Source organism: Heliconius melpomene, chromosome 5, assembly GCF_056956725.1.
Source record: "Heliconius melpomene rosina isolate 202511_hmr_F chromosome 5, ASM5695672v1, whole genome shotgun sequence".
NCBI lineage: Eukaryota > Metazoa > Arthropoda > Insecta > Lepidoptera > Nymphalidae > Heliconius > Heliconius melpomene.
The window spans coordinates 5,337,002-5,358,623 of NC_140393.1; the positions used below are offsets into that span (position 1 = coordinate 5,337,002).

At 34.0% G+C, this 21,622-nt stretch overlaps 2 protein-coding genes across 3 annotated transcripts in view; one reads left to right on the forward strand and one right to left on the reverse strand.

Moving 5' to 3' along the window:
• Positions 1-400: 400 nt before the first annotated feature.
• Positions 401-6,042, reverse strand: LOC146539022 (uncharacterized). The gene is made up of 2 exons (XM_085185938.1): positions 5,955-6,042; positions 401-1,884 (listed from the first exon to the last, which is right to left on the reverse strand). The coding sequence occupies exons 1-2, from the start codon at positions 6,040-6,042 to the stop codon at positions 401-403; spliced, it is 1,572 nt and encodes a 523-aa protein (XP_085042064.1).
• LOC146539023 (monocarboxylate transporter 2-like) overlaps positions 6,020-21,622 on the forward strand; it is a 50,971-nt gene continuing 35,368 nt past the window's right edge. For both annotated transcript variants that reach the window (XM_085185818.1, XM_085185819.1), the window contains exon 1: positions 6,020-6,152. The gene's annotated coding sequence lies outside the window, so the exon portion shown is untranslated. The remainder of the gene's footprint in view (positions 6,153-21,622) is intronic.

The following is a 21,622-nucleotide window of genomic DNA, read 5'->3' on the forward strand; positions in this document are numbered from 1 at the left end:
CAAGCTCGGGACTTGGCATTGAAATCGCCGAGGACCAGTACTTTACTCGACGATTGTCGAGAAATCGCAGCTTTGACAGAATCGAGGAAAATTTCGAATTCTGCCAAGCTACGATTAGGGGAGAAGTAGATGCCAAGAAGAATATACTCCCCCCACCGTGCCACAACGTACCCAGAGCCTCTCTCTAGCGGTGAGAGAGACGGGGCAGTGCTGCTACCAGACACTATTACGACCGAGTCGTCTAAGTCGCCTATCCACCGTGAGTGATTGGGGACAAAGTAAGGTTCACAGATCGCACCGATATCAATGCACCACTCCGCCATGGTCTGTGTCAAAAGATCCTGTGCTGCGGCAGAGTGATTGATATTAGTCTGGAGGAAACGAGTTTGATGTTTATCCATTATGGGGACATGACACTTTCCTCTTGATGCCCACTGATCCCGGCTTCAGGAGAGACTTCGATCCTTTGAGTCTCTGCTCCCTTGACAGGCGGTGGATTGCATTTTGCGCTACCCATTATATGACCAGCCGGCCTCTTTGCGTCAGTGCACACCATACATAGAGGCTCCGCCCGGCATGTATGTGCCTTGTGCCCCTCACAACCGCAACGAAAACAGAGATTCTCCCGAGAAACTTCGGACGGACACCGCAACCTAGAATGCCCTAATGCCAGACATCGAAAACAGCGTAAAGGGCGCTCTTCTAGAACCTGGACCTTGGCAGCACTCCATCCGACCAATAGACGACCTTTCTCCACAATGACCTTACCTGCTTCACATGGACATCTTACTACTACCGACCTCGTTCCTCTAGGCCCTAGGGTCACTTCTGATATGGTCACAGCATTAGCAGCACAACCGCTTGCACTAACCACCGCATTTGCTACGTTGTCCTTTGTGACCGAGTCATCAAGACCCACTAGCTTCAGTGTGCAATGCTTGTGGGGTCTAGTGATAACAGCCACCCCCTCTAATACTACACGTAAACGATCCGCGAGTTTGTCCGCCTGGTCCGAGGAATGCACTGCGGATAGCTCTAGCAGGCGAGCACCCGAAATTGATTGGCGTATAGCCAGTCCCTCGGAAATACCAAGTTGTACTAGATCCACGCCCTGTTGCGCTCGTTGTAAAACCTGAGCATAAGACACCCCCTTACTAGCAGCTTCTGGCGTCAACGTGACTATAACCGCCTTAGTTCGAGGTGGTTTAGCCAGTTTAGGTTTCGGTCGCTGCGGCCTCTTGGGAGCCGAGGAATTATTCTTCTTCTTCCCTCTCTTTGCGACTGTGACCCAAGTTCCACCTTCTTCATTACTAGTCTCAAGGCTCGTAGCTGGAGACAGTGTAGACGCTGTCTTGGAAGACGAGGAGGCCGGCTCTACGCGCGTCACTTGAGCACGAGCTGCAACCTTTTTACGATTCGGTCTACGTCTAGTCTTGTCCTCAGTTCCTGCTACCTCCGAATCTACAGGAAGAGGTGCCACTCTTGTTGGTCTCTCGCAAGAGTGTCTCATTGCGTCTGACGCCAAAGGCGGACGCATGTTCCTTACTGGCAGAAGACGCTCTTCAATACCAGCAAATCTGGCGTCGATCATAGTCTTCATAGAAGAGATTATAGACCTTTTCAGCTTCTCAAGCATCCCTTCACTAATAGCCGGCAATGGATCAATCTGAGGCACTTCATTAGTGGCCAGAAGTGACGCTCTTAGTCCCTGAATGTCTTTGCGATAGCAGTTTAACTCTTCGCGAAGTTTCTCTACCACCTCTCCAAGACGCCGGTTCTCTTCTCGCAACCGTTGTACTTCATCACTCTCTGTACGAGTGGCAAACAAGTTAACAACATCGGCTAGGGCTGCGGCTGCATCTTTAAGTTTGCGCACGTACGTGCCTTTAAGATGTTTGGATTTAGTGGCAACCTCCAGTATAGAGGCAGCACTTTGTCCAGCGTATGTGCGCAGCTCCTCGGCCGAATATTGTGAGGAGTCAGTAAAGTAAAAAAGTCAACTAAAGTAAAAAAGTTTATTTATATACAGTTGGTACTATAAAATAAAAGGTTGTTCTCTAGAAAACTGGTTAATTTTTACGCTTTTCGGCTTTCTGTTTTTCTTTTGCTTCTACAGCATTAAGTAGCTTCCAGCCAGATCAGAAATATCTACAATATGAGATGCTGAGACAACCTAGTGTCATTCCAGCAGTCATTCCGTTCCCCACTTTCTGCTGAATTTTCCCTGCATTACGAGTTGAGTGACGGAACTCAACACCGTGCTTCTTGCCTTATTACCAGAGCGAAGATAGTAAAAATATTAATAAATAAAAATTCATTCCCCCGATAGTCGATCGAACCCACAGATGTCGCGCTACAGTCAGACACTTCTACCTCTGCTCCATGACGGCCTTATCTCAGTATTTTAGTAGATAAATCTCCTCATCAACATCTAGTTAATTAATTTTGTGATGAGAAAGGTCCAGTGACAGGTATTTATGCTGTGATTCTACCACATTTGCATTTCTTGATTTCAATTAGCTAAAATTCACTCTAGCGACATTTAACAGATATCGCAGACAGTTAGCTATGTTACAGGGTGTTCATGTATTTTACTGTCCTAGTTTATATAAAAACGGAGTACTACTATTTAGATGAATGTTCATCTTTCATGCAAAATCTACTAAACGGATTTAAATGAAACGTTACGGTAAATAACTTATATAACTGTAGGTTACAATTTATGCAAACATTTTGTATAATTTGGCTATAATATAATACTAGGTTCCCTCTATCCCGCTACATCCGGGTTACAGCGTGTAGTTGAAAAAACAATGATTCAAATTATAACATCAATCGTCCCTTTGATCAAAATTTAATTCATTATTTTGCACAGTAAAACGCGATACAAATATCTGAGCGGAGATAAGCGGTTATACTCGTAAAGCGGATATAACGCGCGATGTTTATTGTAATTATTTTTATTACATTTTAACAAAATAACTACTGTAACAAATTTTGAATAGTTTTATTAGTACCTACCTATATATTTATTAAGGCCAATCATGGCGCATTGGCCCAAAGTGTGATTATAAACGCTACTATATGAGTTCAATCCCTATTAGAGAAAATTATTATTTAATTAAATTTATATTTTCATTTCTTGGTTATGATGTCGCGGCGTTAAGTTCCGTCACTCAACACGATTAAAAGCACACAGGTCTATGTGCTCATATACGAGCTTGCTAAAAATATTATAATCAAATTATTATGATAAAGTTTTTTAAAAAAAAAATGGAATTTTTGAGAGTACAATGTACCTACTGGACACAATATATTTCAAGAAGTATCTTCAATGGAAGCGGTAACGGAAATGTTCGTGCATAACTTAAGCTGTGTCGTTCGGATAAGCGAACCCGACATATAATAGATAAAAGAATTTATAGACTCCCGGCTGACAACGGAATCCTGAAGACAGCCAACGGTATATGTGTATCATAACTAAAGTATTCTTAATAACGATTCTTGTTTTGTTTTATTTATAAATTATTGATACAAGTAAGCGATGGGATTTTTGACTTTAATTTTGGAAAACTATTTTAAAGAACTGTAAAAATTTGATTACCTTATAATGTTTTTAATTAATTTATGTTTAACCTAAAAATAACTAGAGGAACGAGTACATGATATGTGCTAGAAAGCCACTTGGGCCCTTATTACTTATTTTTAATATATAATTATATCAATTAAAAATCATAAATTCTTTTTTGATATTGATATAAATATATGCACAATTCAAGAGGTTTAAGTTGAGCTTTACATTTGTGTGAAAAAAAAAGATGCAAGTTATTTGTCAAAAGGCGAATGACGTTACACTTACACTACATATAAACACTCACACATATATAAAGCTTAGCTTAGACCTCGCAGACTGTACTGTTGAACTTGGAAAATAAACACATTTTTCCAGTCAAAAATTTAAAAAAAAACATAAAACAGTTAAGAAAAGTTAACTAGCTAACTTATAAAAAAAGTAAAGAATTCCGAGTTCCGAGGCCATTCGTGGCGCCGGGGCACAAGCGTGCGTTTCTAAATGAGACATGTTGTGGGTTCGATTCTCACTCGAGGAATTTGAATATTAAATGTTTTCATTTTCTCGCCTGATAATGATAATGTAAGAAATAATTTAAAAGTAAAATGTTAAACTGTATTTTAATAAACTACAAAAATCAGTTTTAAAAGGAAAAGTTATGAAAAATGTACTTGTTTTATCTTAAGCTCATGAATAAATTTGAAATTTTAAATGAAAAGTAGTGCTCGATCGGAAATAAATTGCTTGGTAAAATCGGGATAAACCAAGCTTAAAAACTTGCATCACTTATAAGTTTTAACTAGCAGTAGGTTGCGGCTGAAAAATTAATTAGAATTTAGAACTCAACTAAAATTGTATTTGAGTAATGCATTATACATACCATTTCATTTATAATGAGAGAAAAAAAATCATAAAATTATTTTCATAGATTTTTATAACTTTTCTACTAAGGACAGGCAGTAGAACCGACTTGAGGGCGTCGTGGTGCAGGAACACAAGGGTATGACTGTAACGCGACGGTTGTGGTTCGATCCCCACTCGGGGGAATTAATAATTATTTATTAATATTTTCATTTCTTCGCTCTGATACCAAGCCAGACGTTGAGTTCCGCCACTCAACACGTAGTGCTTTCAAATAGTCGGCTGAAAATGGGGAACGGAGTGTCTTAACACTACATTACATAGGGGGATATAGCGTGCAGCTTTAAAAACATACAGTAGAGCTAATTTGGAAGTATAAACCAAAAAAAAAAAATACTTTTGCGATTCAAAATTTTTCTAAAAAATATTATGCAAAAGGAAAACTTCGTATTTGACTTTTATTATAAATTTTTCGGCGAGTCCGCAAAAATAAAACAAAATAATTCAGTGTTCATTAGTATTCTGGTTTTGCGTTTTGTATTGTGTCAACTTTGCCGAAAATGGGCTCACCACTCGTTGAATGAAGGAGTTAAGGCAAAGGGGTGAGCTTAGGGAATGTAATTAAAAAAAACTTTTGATTGTGTTTTAATTAATTGTTGATTGTTAACAACATACATTAAAATGTTGTTAGTGATGTTTTGAACTATATTCAGAGATAATGTAAATAACAAAAAGCTTTTTTAATAATTATTGTCCTATTGCTAACTAAATTCTATATTAACATATTCAGGAACTAAAATAAAATCCAAGGCCGGTCGTGGCGCAGAGACAATAGGGTGTAACTATAAACGCGACAGGTAATGGGTTCAATTTCCATTTGAGGAAATTAAATATTGAATATTTTCGGAAATTAAATATTGAATATTTTCGGAAATTAAATATTGAATATTTTCGGAAATTAAATATTGAATATTTTCAAAAATGAAATATTAGATATATATTTTTTTTGTGGTATCGAGGCAAAAGCGCGTCGTTGAGTTCCGTCACTACACACGTAATGCCAGAATCCAGAATTCCAGAATTCATCGGAAAGTGGGAAGCGGAGTCAGTAGGCTCCTGTTTCCTTTTCTGAAAAAAATAAAAAGACAAGGGAAAATATGCTGTATACACGTTTACACTTTCAATTACAAAAGAATAAAATCAAAATGAATAAAAGCACAAATTGTAGAGAAAAAGATTTAAATAGAAGTATTAAAAGATGAATAGCAAAACATCTATTGGCTTATTTAATATATTCTTTATTGTACTAAAAAACATAAAATATGTTTTGTGCACAAAAGAGGACTTCCTCAGCAGTCAGCAAGTCAGCAGTTCCTATCAACCAAGTGTTAAGAACAGTCAACCATCAATGTGTTGTATCAATGCAGTGTTAAGGCACTCCGTTTTCCATTTTCAGACGCCACTATTATTTATTAAATGTTTATACGAGAGATGTACAAATTAATAGGTTCGCAGGGTTAACTTAGGTCTGACAAGGACGCGGAAAGCGGGGCGCTCGCCCGGGGCGGCTCAGCCAGTGCCACGGCGGTCGCCATCGGGGCCATTCGCATTCTCGTTTCGCGCACTCATGACATTTTTCCCGCTATATTTAAACCATACGAACGTTACTAAAGTTTATATTTGGTTGTGTTGTGCTTTTTTGAACTGTACGAGGATATAAGTAAGTTATTTTTTATTTGTTATAATAAAAGTGACTAATTTTGTTATAAAAAACAATAGGATGCTTATGAAAATTGTTATCTATATAGGTCCAAAAAGTTCCAAGAATTTGATCGACAATGTAAAATATCAATTTTTAATTAAAAATTGTTATATTAAAAAAATACTGCAGAAGTTTTAACAGCAAATAATCATAATAATTAAGCTTGAAAAATGAAGGGTACATTTATTAGAGACAATTAGAAAATTTAATTAGACCAATGCCAAAGATTACGAGGCTCCACGTTAACGTTATAAGAAGAAATGGAAGCGTACTCTTTAATTAAATGCGAGGAATGTAATGATCACTCTTCCTTAAAAGGCCTAACGCATTTACTTTTTTATTTTATATATTTTTTTTAAATATATATTTTAATGCATATTATATTCGCTAAGCTTAATACTTAGTGATGCTAGTAATAATTAATATTTCTATGAGATCAGTAAAGATATATATAAATTAATATTTATTAGGTTTAGAGTGATTATAAACCCGATAGGTTGTGGGTTTGATTTCCACTTGAGGAAATTAAATATTTTCATGTTTTCATTTACTTGCTCTGGTAACAAGGCAAAGCCCGAGTTAGCGGGAATTCGGAAAGCGAGTGTGTCTTAATAGGAAAAGAGTGATTTAGCACTAGATTCCTGCCTATTACTGCTACAAAGTGAAGCTAATATAAATAAAAAAATAAAAAAAAAAATATTAGGAAAATTTTACAACATTTTAATGTGTTATTCGCATTTACTTAGAAGTACTATGTTCACATACTTGTGGCGTATACGACGAGCTGTGGGGAATATAAACTTGGCTCAATCGCCCATAGCGATCCGACGTATATAGTACAAGAGGAAAAGCTTCTAGACCTGTGAGCTTTCACAAATGTGAATTAAAAAGACTAAATAGATGCTTGTAGCTTCAAAAATATGAAAAAAAAAACTATTTAATTATTATATTTCGCATTGCATACTACTTTAAGGACTCGCAATGCGTCGAAAAATTCAACGGAAAGTGCGGAAAGTAGCCTTCCCTGGTATATGCGGGATACAGAGTGAACCTGATTTATTCATTTATTTTACTACTTTATATGCTACTATTATATTAAAGTTAATAATTAGTTTTTCACATATAAAGAAACACGTTCATAGTACAAAAATACATTTGGCTAATGTGTAAAAAGTCTGTTAAATTAAAAAGCTTATACCTATTCGTATAAAATTCTTTTCATAAAGTAATTTGCAAAGGCGAACTGCGTTTTCCAGTTTCCTACCTTAATCACCTTCGTGTTAAACGATTCGAATATATTAAAGGCAGTTAACTGAACAAATTGAAATTTAATTAAATTTTTATATATAGCAACATTATTTTTAATTTTGTGTGTATACTAGCAACCAGTTTGCGGCTTCGCCCGCTTGAACTATACGATTATTTCTTTAATACAGTGAATTACTTTCGTGTTCTAATATTTCATGTTTACAGCGCACTTATAGTGTCTTTTAATGTGAAAATTTCATAAATTTTGGTATTATATAATCGTAATTCTTATAAGTAAAATAATACAATTTTGTTTGTGTTGGTTTTTAATCTTAAATATCAGTATAGTTATCTTCTATAGTAGTTAATTATTTACTTGTCTTTACTCTCCTAGTTTGAGTTATAGTCCTCTTACGTCATGATTCATTAACCCCTACGACAAGCAGTGAGTGGGGATAGTAAATGTTTATATTATCTACTCTTGTCTAGTTAATCATTAATCTCTTATATTAAGATAGCTATTACAATAGATATTTTGTATTTCCAAAACAAAGTTTATTTTCGATATATATTTATAAGAACAGAGTTTTGGGAATATATGAGTAAAGTGGGGTTCACAAAAGTGTTAATAACGCCAATATTCTTAGTATATAACTCTAATTTCATTGATTATCTTTAGTTTATTTCGTGATTATTAATAGATTAAGGCCGGCAACACACCTGTAGCTCCTCTGGTGTTGCACGGGGTCGTGGGCGGCGGTGATCACCATCAGGTGACCCGAACGCTAGTTTGCCTTGTCGTTTTACCATAAAAAAAAAACTAAATATACAATTAGAAAACTGTTGTTTTTTACGACATATCCCAATGCCTTGTCCAAAAGCTAGTATGTAAAGATCTAGAAAATTAACCTTTACACCAATGGAGGAAGTGCGTAACTATGCCTTCTTTAATATTTCGTGATAGAAAGAAAAATAGCAAGTACTTTCTGCAATTAAGAAGATAGTAATTGTAAGTTTCATCATAATTAGATGTATTCTTCTCGTTCCACCCACTAACAGATGTCATATCTTATCTAATGGGAAAACAAAAATATTTTTCTATCTAAAATTTTATATTTTTAGTACACGGTTAGTTTTCAAAGACATTAATATAAATAGATTTACCTTCATTCACAATCATATTATAACGTTATATTTAATTTTTTATATAACACAGACAGAGTCAAGGTTGACTGTTCTGTTAGTTATAAATATTATAAATAGTTGGTATGTAAAGCGATCTAATTATAGAGCATTAGCAAAAACCGCGTCCTATTTTAAAATATTTTATATAAATAGGCGTCGGCCTTCGTTGATAGTAATAATCAAAGTATTTTATTGTGTACGAACAGTTTATGTCATTATAGCCATTTAACTACAATTGTCCTACATTAGAATTATAATTTACAGTACTTTTCAAGGTTTTTCTGAATAAATAAGGACGTTTATATTAGTTATCGTTTGTTTGTCTTTGTATAAATCTAGGTTATATATTTTTGTTTTAGTTCTTCCATATTTATTTTATACTAGTGGCCGCAACGTGGCTTTGCCTGCTTGTAATAAACAATTATATATTTTCTCATCTCAATTACTTTCGTGATAAAAGTTTTAGCCAATTCAATAAAAAGTAACTTTTTTATTTGTGAACTGATTGAAATAAAACAAAAACTAAATGTTAGGGAAAGTTTGCCAAAATAGATTAGTAAAGTCCGTTTAAATCGGTTAAGCCGATTTTAACGCAAAAAAAAAACAAATACATACAATTAATAAAAGACTCCAATAAAATTTATTCTTTTATATCTTCTATGTACAGACAGATGTTTACGATTTTATTATAAGTATAGATATAGACATTAAGACAGTATATTCATTAGGCAAATGAGGGTTAAGCTTTTGAGTAGTAAGATAAAACGTGATTGGTAGCGTTCTTAAACTTTACATCCTCGCTTTAATGGAATAGACAAATAGGTATATATATACATACATATGGCTACTATAAATATTTGATGCGTATCGGATTCCGAAAAAGGGACTTTTAGGCGAACAAACATGTAAACTTAACTTATTTGTTTTACTTTATCTTCGAAAAAACATCTAACTTTCTATTTATAGGAAACTAAACATCGTCGAATATGAGTGTAATTAGGTTAAAAAAATATATTTTTCTCTTTACTTCTAATTTATTTTTTGTAGTTACATATGTGGAGAACATATTTTTTTAATGGATGTGCCTTGTTGATAAATTCAATATTGAAAATTATTTTATTCTTAGATTCACGCTGCATCCAGCACATAGAGGGGTAGGCAGGAACCTAATGTTAAGACACTCAGTTCCCATTAAGACACTTCCGTAACCACTTTCCGCCGAATTCTGAAGGCATTTCATGTTGAATTGCGGAAATTAACGCGTTGCCTCGTCACTAGAGCGAGGAAATGGAAATATTAAATATTTCATTTATACGAATGGGAATCGAAGCCGTAACCTTTCGCGTTTGCGGCCGCATGCTTGTACCCTGCGCCACGACTGGACTAAAATAATAATAGAATAAATTGTTAGAAAACGGAAGCGGTTAGCGTTTTTAAAATAACACGATAAAAATACATACCGTCTAGGTATATGTATTTAACGTACTCGGATAGAGGTTCCACGTAATTACAATAAGTGACATGTATCACTCAATAACAACACTACACACTAGACACCTTCCAATCAGGGCTTCCGCCTATAAGCAACTGTTTTTATTTGACACAATTCCACTGCTTTCATAGTCTTTTTTCACCTAAATCTCCCCACTTTTACACGAATATGCTAACAATATATACCTTTATATATAAAATCAGAGGTCACTCACTCCTCACGAAATCTCAGAAACTACAAGTGCTAGAAATCTCAAATTTTGTATAGGAGTTATTTATAGGACGTAGGTGCTCGCTAAGACGAGAATTTGCAATATTCGACTTCTAAGGGGTTGTTTTTGGAGTCGAAAGTTTGTATGAAACTTCGTTACAACAAATGCTAGGTCTCAAATTTTGCATAGACGTCACTAGGACGTAGCCATAGAGACAGAAATTAATAATAACATAGTTCACGCGGGTGAAACCGCGAGCGGGCCGCTAGTACTCTAATATAAGGACAAATTATTCTAATGATAACATTATCGAAAATCACTTTGGACGCGCTCAAAAGGCTTTTGTATCGCTTCACTGGCCACTTTGATTGTTCTAAATTTAATGAAATGTTAGAGGAAATGAAATTAATTGAATGCCATTCTCTCACTCTCTCTGTTGTTACCGCAATTTGTAATTCAGAGGTGATTTCTTTGTCTTCACTGTTTTTTGTATATTTTCTTATTAAATTATCTTATAGTGTTTAAATTTGCATTTTCATGAACTTCTACGTATGTAGATTCTATATTTGTCCATCTATTCGTCCATTAGGGTGTACGGACTTTAGCTATTATTATTATTTTTTGATTATTTATTTTGTAGCTTCATACTGTATTCCGTACTTAACAGAGTACGCAGAGGGAACCTAGGAACCCGGTGCTAAAATATGCCATTTCCATTGAGACACTTCCGTTCCCCCAATTTCCAGTGAATTAAAATCAATTTAATCATAAATTACATTAAATTAATATAACACTTAACTCTATGATCGTTTTGTTAAAGCTAAAATATAAAATAAAATGAAAAAAAAAAAGATTTGACGGGTAAATGAGAAATTATATGGGTTGACGCGTAATTTATTTCTCTCGGGAAAAAGTCGCATGTGTTTTATATTTTCGAGTGACATTTGTATATTATATCATTTTTTTGTGGCTACAAATGTAAATATACGAGTCGTTGCAAATAAACATTTACTTAATACTATTTATTTATTCAATTAATGACGAAATGGGCGAAATCTTCTACCAGATGGATTCCAAGCTCAAAAAGGAGAATTGGCAGACCAAAACGGAGATGGCGAGACGAGCTGGACGAAATAGACCAGAATAGAAGAAGTGGAGAGAGGCCTTTGCCCAACAATGGGATGGTGCAGGCTAGGGAAAAAAAAAAAAAAAAATGACGAGATTAATTAATTCAATTAATGAGGCAAGTGTTGTGTGAGCTTGTGACTGTAAACACGATAGGTTACAAGTTCGATTCCCACTCGAAGAACTGAAATATTTACTTTTTTAATTTCTTCGCTCTGGTATTCACTTTGTATTGTAATAAGATCTATATATCCCCTTAAATTAAATATTTAAAGTTATACCAACACTAAGTAAGTCCTAATTCCAGTGGGTAATGTCACAAAGGAATTACTTGCAAAGTCTTCACTTTTGAGTAACATAAATCTTTTGGTATTTCTTGTTAAGTATTCATGTACTTCACAATTTCTATCTTATATCTTTTTTAGACATATAAAGAAATAGTATAAAAAGAAAAAGAGAAAGATAAAACACTTTTTGTCTTATATGTACTTACTATATATTTGGAGGAAATTGGGGATTTCCCTATAGTATTACGCACGCATTTCCGTTGTGATAGAATATTTATTTTTCAAATTGTACCGGATTAAATTTTCACTTCAACTGGAGAAATTGAAAATTTACGACGAAAGTATCATGGGAATATATATAGGATAATACTTACGTTTCTTGTAAATTTTATTGGTTATATATAAAATATCTTCACAACTCAGCTTGTAGTTGGTATGTAAGTTAATATTTTCATTTCTTCGCTTTGGTGTTGAGGCAAAACGCGGCGTTGATTTCTCCCACTCAACACGGAATGTCTGCTGAATTCGGTGGAAAATGAGGATTATTTCTATTTATTATATGTATAGCTTACAAGTAATAAATAACGAAATTTAGTTTAACTGTACTTTATTGTTGTTATAAACTTTTGATCTTATTAATTGCCCTCTGAAGAGCTCGGGCTACGGACTCTTTACAATTAAGTACATAATGATGAACTAATTGTATTTTCGCTTTAATTGGACTTTAATAAGAGTTTATTCAAAACTTGTGTTTTCAACTTGTATTATTCACAGATTTTTTTTAAAGTCACGCTGCACACCGCATGTAGCAGGGAAGGCTAGTGTCGAGACACTCTGTTCCCCATTTGCCGCCGAATTCTGGAGGCATTGCGTGTTGACTGACAGAACTTAACGCCGTACTTTGCCGCGAAACCAGAGCGAAGAAAATGGGAATATCAAATATTTTACTTCCTTGAGTGAGAATTGAACCCACAACCTGTCTCGTTTACAGTCAGATTTTTTGCCCTGGTCTCTATTTTTTAAATAAAATACAAGTTATTTCATTAAAGTCATTATCATATTGTTATAATTTCTACTCAATAATAAAAATGAAACATGAAAATCATGTTGAATTTATAAACATTATTATGAAATTTATTTAAATCCAGGTCACAAAGAGTGCACTGCTGTTGCCCTTATCTTACGTTTCCACTTGGATACATAGATTGAACTCCCCATGTTATAGATCGAATATAATTTACTATCATTTTGTTCAGAAAAAAGCATGAATATTAATAAAAAATCATAATATCTGAGAACTTTTAACCTTTCTTGTTTAAATAGATTTTTGTTAGGTAGGTACTTTTATGGGCATTAAATGAAGCGTGATGTATGAGGTTGTCAGTTTAATTATCTACGAAGCCAAATATTTAAGTAAATTTATCGATCTTCGCTTTTTGGTTAGTAACGAAGCAAATATGATAAAGATTTTAATTTACAGCTTCACGCTTTTAGCAGAGAAGGTAGAGAGAGCCTAATGTTAAGACAATCCGCTTCCCACTGTCCGCCGAATTCTGGAGGCATTATGTGTTGAGTGGCGGAACTAAGCGCTGCGCTTTACCTTGACACTAGAGCGAAGATATGAAAATATTTAATATTTATTTATAAGGTAGATGAGTTAAACCGCGTTTGAGTTTCTAGTATCTTTATAAATTGCATTAGTATAGCATTTACTAAGATTTCATTACAAGAAAGGGCTCATCTAAGTTAATCATTAAAGTAGTTTTCAGAAGCAAACATAATTAACCATTACAGTATAAATAGAAAAGTTTTCAAAGAGGCTTTGGCGAAGTTCACCTGATTATAGTATGTTTTTAGTTTAATTTAGTTTTCTTACTAAATACTTTACTTTGTTATTTGATAGAGATAGCTCTATAATCGTTAGTAAGCTTAGTAGCGAGCTTAAAATAAGATCCTTGTTAAAAGCTTTGGCGGTGATAACGTCGTACTTACAAGTTTAATTAGAGTTTCCGGAAATGAGTGCTATTTGCCGACGCTCGAAAAATAACATTTTCTAAAGAAAAAAAAGGAAGGGGGAATCTAGTGTTAACATACTCCGTTCCCACCTTAAAGCTGAATTTTGCCTTGGTGCGAAAATATTAATAGATAATTATTCCTTGTCCCCAAGTGGGAATTGAACCCACGACCGTCGCGTTAGAGTCTCAAACTAATATTACTTATCTTATATTACCTTCGAATAGTTAATTAGATAATGAAATAAATTTTAGTTGCCTCTTCAAATGTTTGGCATGCTCGTGAATGTAGATCAAGCACCTATTAAGGTATTATCACAGAACGCTATAGTAAATTTGCTTAGGGAAGTATCGTTTTATGGCCATAATCAAATTTTATCAATATTAATCAGCTTCACGCTGTATCCCGCATAAAGCAGGTTACGCAAAGGGGACATAGTGTTTAGACACTCTATTCGCCATTATATAATACTTGCATAAATATATTTAATTGTGTATTACTGGCTTTATATAATTAAGTATAGGGTCAACTTAACTAACGGCACGCACAACTATTTCACCTCACATTCTTCTTCCCATGCCGCATCATTAAAACAACAAACTACACCATCACATTCCATATATATAAATGGCCGAAAAAATACTGACTCTATTATACTTATGTTATATTTATTATATGTTGCTATATATTAGACACTAGTTTAATTATATATTTATGGATTGGGAAAGAGGCTAGAGCTACATAAATAGAAAAAAAAAGAAGAAAAAAGAAAATCTTGATTAGATTGGAAAATAATTGATCTTATAACGTAAACCACAGTAGTTGTCGTGTTATGGAGTACCACGGTGTAAGGAACATCCTATAGTCTACTATTCAAGTAAAAACCCCTTAGTGTTCTAAGATCGGAACTAATTATCCTTTGCAAAAGATAAATAGTGAAAAATCTAATAGCCTCATTTATAACCTTTTATTGTCAACAAAACGTAGCTTTAGAAAGCAGTATTCAAATACTATTTTCTATACTAGTACATATATTCGTTGCAAAAATGTCATGTCATATTTCTATGTCCGTAAGTCAAAGAATCTGACACCATATTTGAATTCTTATAATTTCCTGGCAATAACTGCGCAGTCATTTAAGAATTTGATTCTTAGGAAGTTTCCTCATTTATGCCATGCCAGTAAATTCAACCAGACACCATGACTCATGGCGGGAATATGACAGCGTGATGTCGCGAATAATATTGGGAATCGAAAAAGTTAAAATATATGCTTTTATATAGTTTTCTTCATCATTAGTCAGTCTCTCTCTAAATCTAACTCTAATCTCTCTCTAAATTCTCGACCTAATACTGGAAATTTTTAAATATATCATATCTTTTAAATATAATATTATAATAACTATTTAGAATAATAGATATTTTAATGGACTTTCCCAGCCAAAGTAGATCTCAAGTAGAATAAGTAATAATGTAGTAGAAAAGTTAAGAACTTTTAGCAAATAGTTTTATGCATATAGATAGATTTGTATATAAAAAATGCTTGATCCTCTCTCAGGTGAATGACTATATAAATAAATTATTTTTATTTTCCCTCTTTGATAAACAATATTTCTAATTTGAACGGAGAGCAGAGACGTTCTAGGAGAGAACGTGCTTTACGGGCTAAAGTATAAAAATATTCTGTTTACAAGTATATCAATAATAAGCCGTTAAAGTGTCAGCATTGTATACCGAGGGTTCCGTACCAATTGCAGGATTAAATATCAACAAGAAGTACCTACAATTTATGAAAATTGACAAACTTAAATTTGCGGACGTATGCATACATTTCGTATTAAATGGACTACAATTATAACTTTGTAATGATTTTTTATCATTAATGATTGATGAAAACCCCATAAATTTGCCCTAGGACTTTTTCATTATAATCAATAATAAACATTTATTTGTATTAACTATTATATAATAATATAGTAAGTTACGGCTACGAGTCAATTTATTTCGCTTTTAAATACCTTAACTATTTGAATATTGCTTTCTGTAAATACAGTTGCATATTTCTAACGTGAAGTTACTTAACTTTTAGTATACGAGTACGTTCCAGAGCATAATTGGATTTCCCGTCGTATAAATCCGCTCGTCGTGTGACTGTAAAGAGGTGGCCTCTCTCTCTATAGGGCACGTTCATATTTATTTTGCACGCAATACATCTCATTTCGTGGCGCCCCGCTTGCTTATTTAGGCCGATAATCTCAAGTAAAGGTCGTCTAAAGTAAATATAGAACTTTCCGCCCCAATAATAGCTAAATATCAATACATAGTTGTAATGAAGTATTTCAATAGAAATAAATAAATATATCCCACATCTAGCATGTAGGCAGAGGGAATCGAGTGTTGAGTCACTCCGTCTACAATTTTATGCCGAATTTTTCAAGGTGTATGTGTTGAGTGACGGAACTTAACGTTGGGCTTTTGCCATGGTATCAGAGAGAAATGAAAATGTTAACAATTTAAGGGATGAGGGATTGAAGCCACAACCGTCGCGTTACAGTCACACCCTTGTACCCCGGGGCCACGACGGTCTCAACTACTAAACTATTTAATTTATACAAATATTGCTTATGAAAATCCTTCACTTTTTATTATTACTTAATTTTCTAGCAGAACTGTAGGTTCTAGTAGTGCTAGTACATGTAGTCATTATAATATTAAAATGTAATCACAGTAATGTATGAAAGCATCATAATATCCAGAGTGCTCTAATCTTGATCTATCTTGCCTATTTGACTTTCATTTTACGTTTATTATCTGTATTTGTGAAAAGTCAGTGGTAAACGGAGAGTGGAAATTCAGCGGAAAATGGAGAACGGAGAGTCTAAACACTAGGTTCCCTACTACCTGCTGTGTGCGAATGATTTCGGGAGTGAAGATGAGTTTTTAAAATTTTAATAATATTATATGCTTTTTTATATGAAACTAGTGGACCCGAACGCGGCTAGGCCCGCTTGAACTATACGAAGAGATGCATTCAGCAAGCTTATTTTGGGTGACGTTTTCTAACAACAGACTTTGCAAATCGTTGCTTAGCAACAGTCGCATAGCGACGGTTGTTATTAACATGGCGGAATATATTGCATGTCAAATTAATAAGTATTTTAATATATGGGTATATATCGAAAATATTGCAAATATGAGAAAAAAAGTATCCTATGTTCATCCCGAAACCCTCAAGTATCTCTATATGAGTATTTTATCACAATTAAATTAGCGGTTTGTCCCTGATTGCGTAAAAGACAGACAGACAGACAGAGTTACTTTCAAATTTATAATATAAGTATGGATTTAAAATAGATACTAATATTGAATACTTGCTGAGAATAAATATATTATGGATAAGTGTTGTGGCCTCATTTTGAAAAAGCACTTAAGTGGCAACCTATGGCAGTTACGACTTTATAGCCTGGGGGTGTCAGAGCTATCATAAACTCCAGTTGATAGAATTGTATCAGTGTCAATCATGCTATCTAATCAGTTAAGAGATATGCTAGCTTAACATACATACTAGCTAATGAGGATATTTATAGTAAATTTAATATAAGAGAACTTTAACCATATTGATATTTAGTGTTAAAATTTTTAAAGGATTTCTAAGAAAATCGATATCAAAAGATTTTTTTTATAATATCACAAAAAATAATTATTATTTTTATACAGAAAAAACTTCCTGTAAAATATATATTTTTACTACAATATCCACCTATTCAAAGATATTGTATATAGCACAACAATGGCACGTCTTGCACAGGACCAGTGAAAAGTTGGAATGTACGGAAAGTAATGTAGAAATTATTATTATAAATCTATATTCCATACTAAAGCCAATCGTAGTTCGATTCCTATTCGAGGAAATGAAATATTTAATATTTCGATTTTCGTCGCCCTGGTGTCGAAACGAAGTGCGGCGTTGAGTCCCGCCACTCAACACGCAATGCTCCAACTGAAAAACGGGAACGGAATGTCTGATCATTAGGTTCCCTCTGCCTACCTAATATTTCATAGAATATAAACACCCATATTAATTTTTTTATTGAAAGATTGAAGACAGAGCAGTGTCGATGCTAAACAAAATATAATTATGCATAAAATGATGAAACTTTAGTGCATTACCATAAAGCTCATATACGTCTCATAAATCATAACGAAATTAGCATGCAGCTTCGCAAATGGACACCAGGGCTTGTTGTTTTTGATTACAGCAAACTATGATATGTAAATTATGATAGGCCAGTAGTGGCCAAAAACAATTGTAAAAACGGTAACTTCCAAAAATTTCGTTCATTTATCCTTTTGAATAGATATGAACATGTAATACTTTAAAAATGTTGATTTTTAATTAATATCTCTACAGACGAAAATTACTGAACGGATTTAGATAAAACTCTACAGTAAAATAGCTTATACGTGAGAATAACACTTTATGTAATTTAGCCAATAATTTATGTAATTTATCATTTTATATACTTTGGCTGTAATCGAGTTTTTGGTCGCTGGTTATTTTTATTTTCAGTAGTGTTAGATAAATAAATATAATTATAAAACATACATGTGTTGATAAAATTATTAAAAAAAACGGTTAAGTGTGAGTCGGACTCGCCCACCGATTGTTTCGTACCAATTTCAAGATTAAAGGTGGCAGGAAGTACAATTTTAACTTTTACGATTTTTTCTTTGATTGATTTCGTAGAGAATTTCATACAAAATACATCAAAATGGATAAATAAATGCTCTAAAGAAATGGTCTTGACAGACAGACAGACGGATGTTTATATCAGTTGAAGTTTGTTCATAAAAGTGGAAGAGAAGTAGGAAACACTTCCAGAGAAAAAATTTGGCTTTAATAAAACGTTTTAGGGTATATCGTGGTATTAGTTTATACCATGTAGAACAACTTCTATGTTAACACTTCAAATTACAGTTGTAAATTTTTCTTAACACTCTTTCTCTTTCTCTACCTTCTCTTTCTCTAGGTAATATTGTTTTTTTTTCTATCTAAACTGTTTCTCAAAACCAATTTCCAGGCACTTGCACCTTTAATTACATGATAGATATATTTCTTGTTCAATAGTTCAAAAATATTATCCGTACTTAATAACTAACTATTTATATAACTTCACGCTCTATCCTGCACCTAGCAAGGTAGAGAAGGAAACAGATATCTTAGTGTCAAGATACTCCGTTCCACATGAACATTTTCGTTTTCCACTTTTCATTGAATTCTTGAAACATTGCGTGTTAAGTGGCGGAACTGAACGCCGCGCTTTGTGCCGTACTAACGAGTAACTGGTAGACCAGAACGAGGAAATAAATAATAACTATTCAATAACTATTTAATCTCGGGTAAGATATGAACTCATAACATATCGCTTTAACAATCGCTTACTTATGCCCCTACATCACATCTGGCCTCTAACTACCATTCTACTAACTATATATATATATATCTTCTACTAACTATATATGTATCCCGCACACAGCAGGGTAAGTAAAGGGAACCTAGTGGTAAGACACTTCGTTCCCCACTTTCTACCAAATTCTGGAGGCACTGCGTGTTAAGTTGCAGAACTCAACACCGCGCTTTGCCTCGACACCATAGCGAAGAAATGGAAATATAAACTTAAATAAATATTTCACTTCCTCGAGTGGGGATCGAACCCACATCCGTCGCGTTACAGTCAGTTGCCTCATATAGCTTGAAACAATTCAAATAGAAAAATATTACCCATTTCCATATATACAGTCTTTATTAATCTGTCAGTACTGGACACCAACAATGGGTTAACGCGTGATCTACTCGCCTGATATTGGCAATTACTACATCAGCCCGAATGAAGTATGCACCAGTATATATGACTCTTGACTAAATCCTGAATAAATTGGTTAGATTCATAAAGTTTCATTCTATATTTTCCTTTTGCACTGGATGTCAGGTTGAGATCTAGATTTTAAATTGAAAGCCGGTCAGTCGATTTGTACTAGGTACTAGCGACAATTTTAATTGGCACAGCCCTTATGATACTTCGATAACCGTATTACGTCATATCATTTTAGCTTCACGCTCTAACTCGCATACAGAGGGAACTAAGTGTTAAGACATTCCGTTTCCCACTTTCCGTCGAAATCAGGAGCCGTTGTGCCTTTAGTGGAGGAACTCGACATCAGAGCGAAGAAATGAAAATATAAATTAAATAAATATTTCATTCATTGAGTGGGGATCGAACCCACAACCAATCGCGCTTAGGCCACACTTTGAGCCGCTGCGCTACGATTGGCTTTTTTATAACCTTTTCAAAATCATGTAAAATTAAAATGAAAAAGGCAAACCCTCTGCCTGCGCCTGTGTGCGGGATACAGCGTGAAAAAAAATTAAAAATATCTGCTATGTATTTTTGGAAAACGAGGTTGCCGTAAAAATTGTTACACATAATTCAAGATGTAGCTCTGGTGATAACATCCAAATGTTAGAATAAATCTTCCAGTTTGTGGAAATTGTATTACGAGGCTAAATAGCGTGGGCGGGGGAGAGAATAAATAGAATTAGATAACCTAGCCCACATAGGGACGGCTGTCTCTGATATACCATAAAATTGCGATTATATCACCAGTTCAGATTGGAAATGTGCCCGGAGCTGCAAATCTATAGCCAAGCTGACCTAAAGACCTAAACCTACTTCTAACTCGGGTTGAAGACCAACTTTTGTTTTTCATCATCTTGGCTACGTGCAGACATTCTTGTTATTTGTTATTTGTTCGTGATAGTGTCATTAGAATGATGAAAGAAAATAATATATGTGGGTTTATATGATTTAATAAATTACATAGAATATCGATAATCGATAAATAATAATATAGTGATATTACAAACAGTAAAGACAATGAGCGGTGTCGAGTCCCGCTACTCAACACGCAACGCTTTAAGAATTCCGAGGAAAGTAGGAGATGGAGTGTTTTGACACTAGGTTCTCTCTGCCTACCCGGCTGTGCGTGAGGTACAGCGTGAAGCAAGCTCAATAATAAAAATAACTAAGTGCTAATAAATAAATCTGTAATGTTTCATAATTATAATTATGAAATCAAATATTTCATACTGAAATCTAGTTATGAAAAATATATACTGTGTAATGGAAACTAGTTTCCGGTTGCCGGTTATACAATGAACGTGTGTATTTACAAGGGGAGGTTGGACGTTGCGTAAATGTGAAAATTATACGGGTGGAGTGATAATTAATTATTTTTAGAGAGGAAAAAGTCAGAAGCGCGCCACGAGTGTTCTTTTCATCCCTCACTCCTGAGGGTTTTTTTCTGAACGATCAAAGGGACAAACTTTATGAAAATATAAAATGCAAGTTAGTCATGATTACGGTGAGTACCTCTTTTAAAGAAAGAAAAAGTTAAGTTTTCTTTTTAACCGAGTTCTGTAAAAGGAGGTTCTCAATTTGACTGTATTTTTTTATGTTTGTTACCTCAGAACTTTCGACTGGGTGGACTGCTATTAATCATTCTTTTTTTTTTTGTAAGCTGGTGCTTCTCGTATGGTCCAATTTAATTTTGTCCAGTTTACACAATCCATCCATTAGAAAATCATATAAGAGTTAAATTTGCTTGTTGAAGTTGTTTTTCTTTTGTTAAAAACTATTATATTAATTTCAAATTTAAGCATTGAATAAAGCTCCAATTATAAGCATATTTTATAATATTTTGTTATATTTTAAGGAAATTAAATACTGTAGCTCTATTTCTTAATAAAATATTTATATTATTATTTTAGACCTTTACAGTGTTCCACATAATATATTAAAGTAGAATTG

Bases quoted from the DNA above. Each gene is read 5' to 3' on its own strand.
- LOC146539022 (XM_085185938.1), bottom strand. From the start codon at position 6,042: ATGCGAATGGCCCCGATGGCGACCGCCGTGGCACTGGCTGAGCCGCCC. The intron at 1,885-5,954 runs GTTAACCCTGCG...AACATCTTAAAG, and splicing joins CGCGTCCTTGTCAGACCTAA to GCACGTACGTGCGCAAACTT.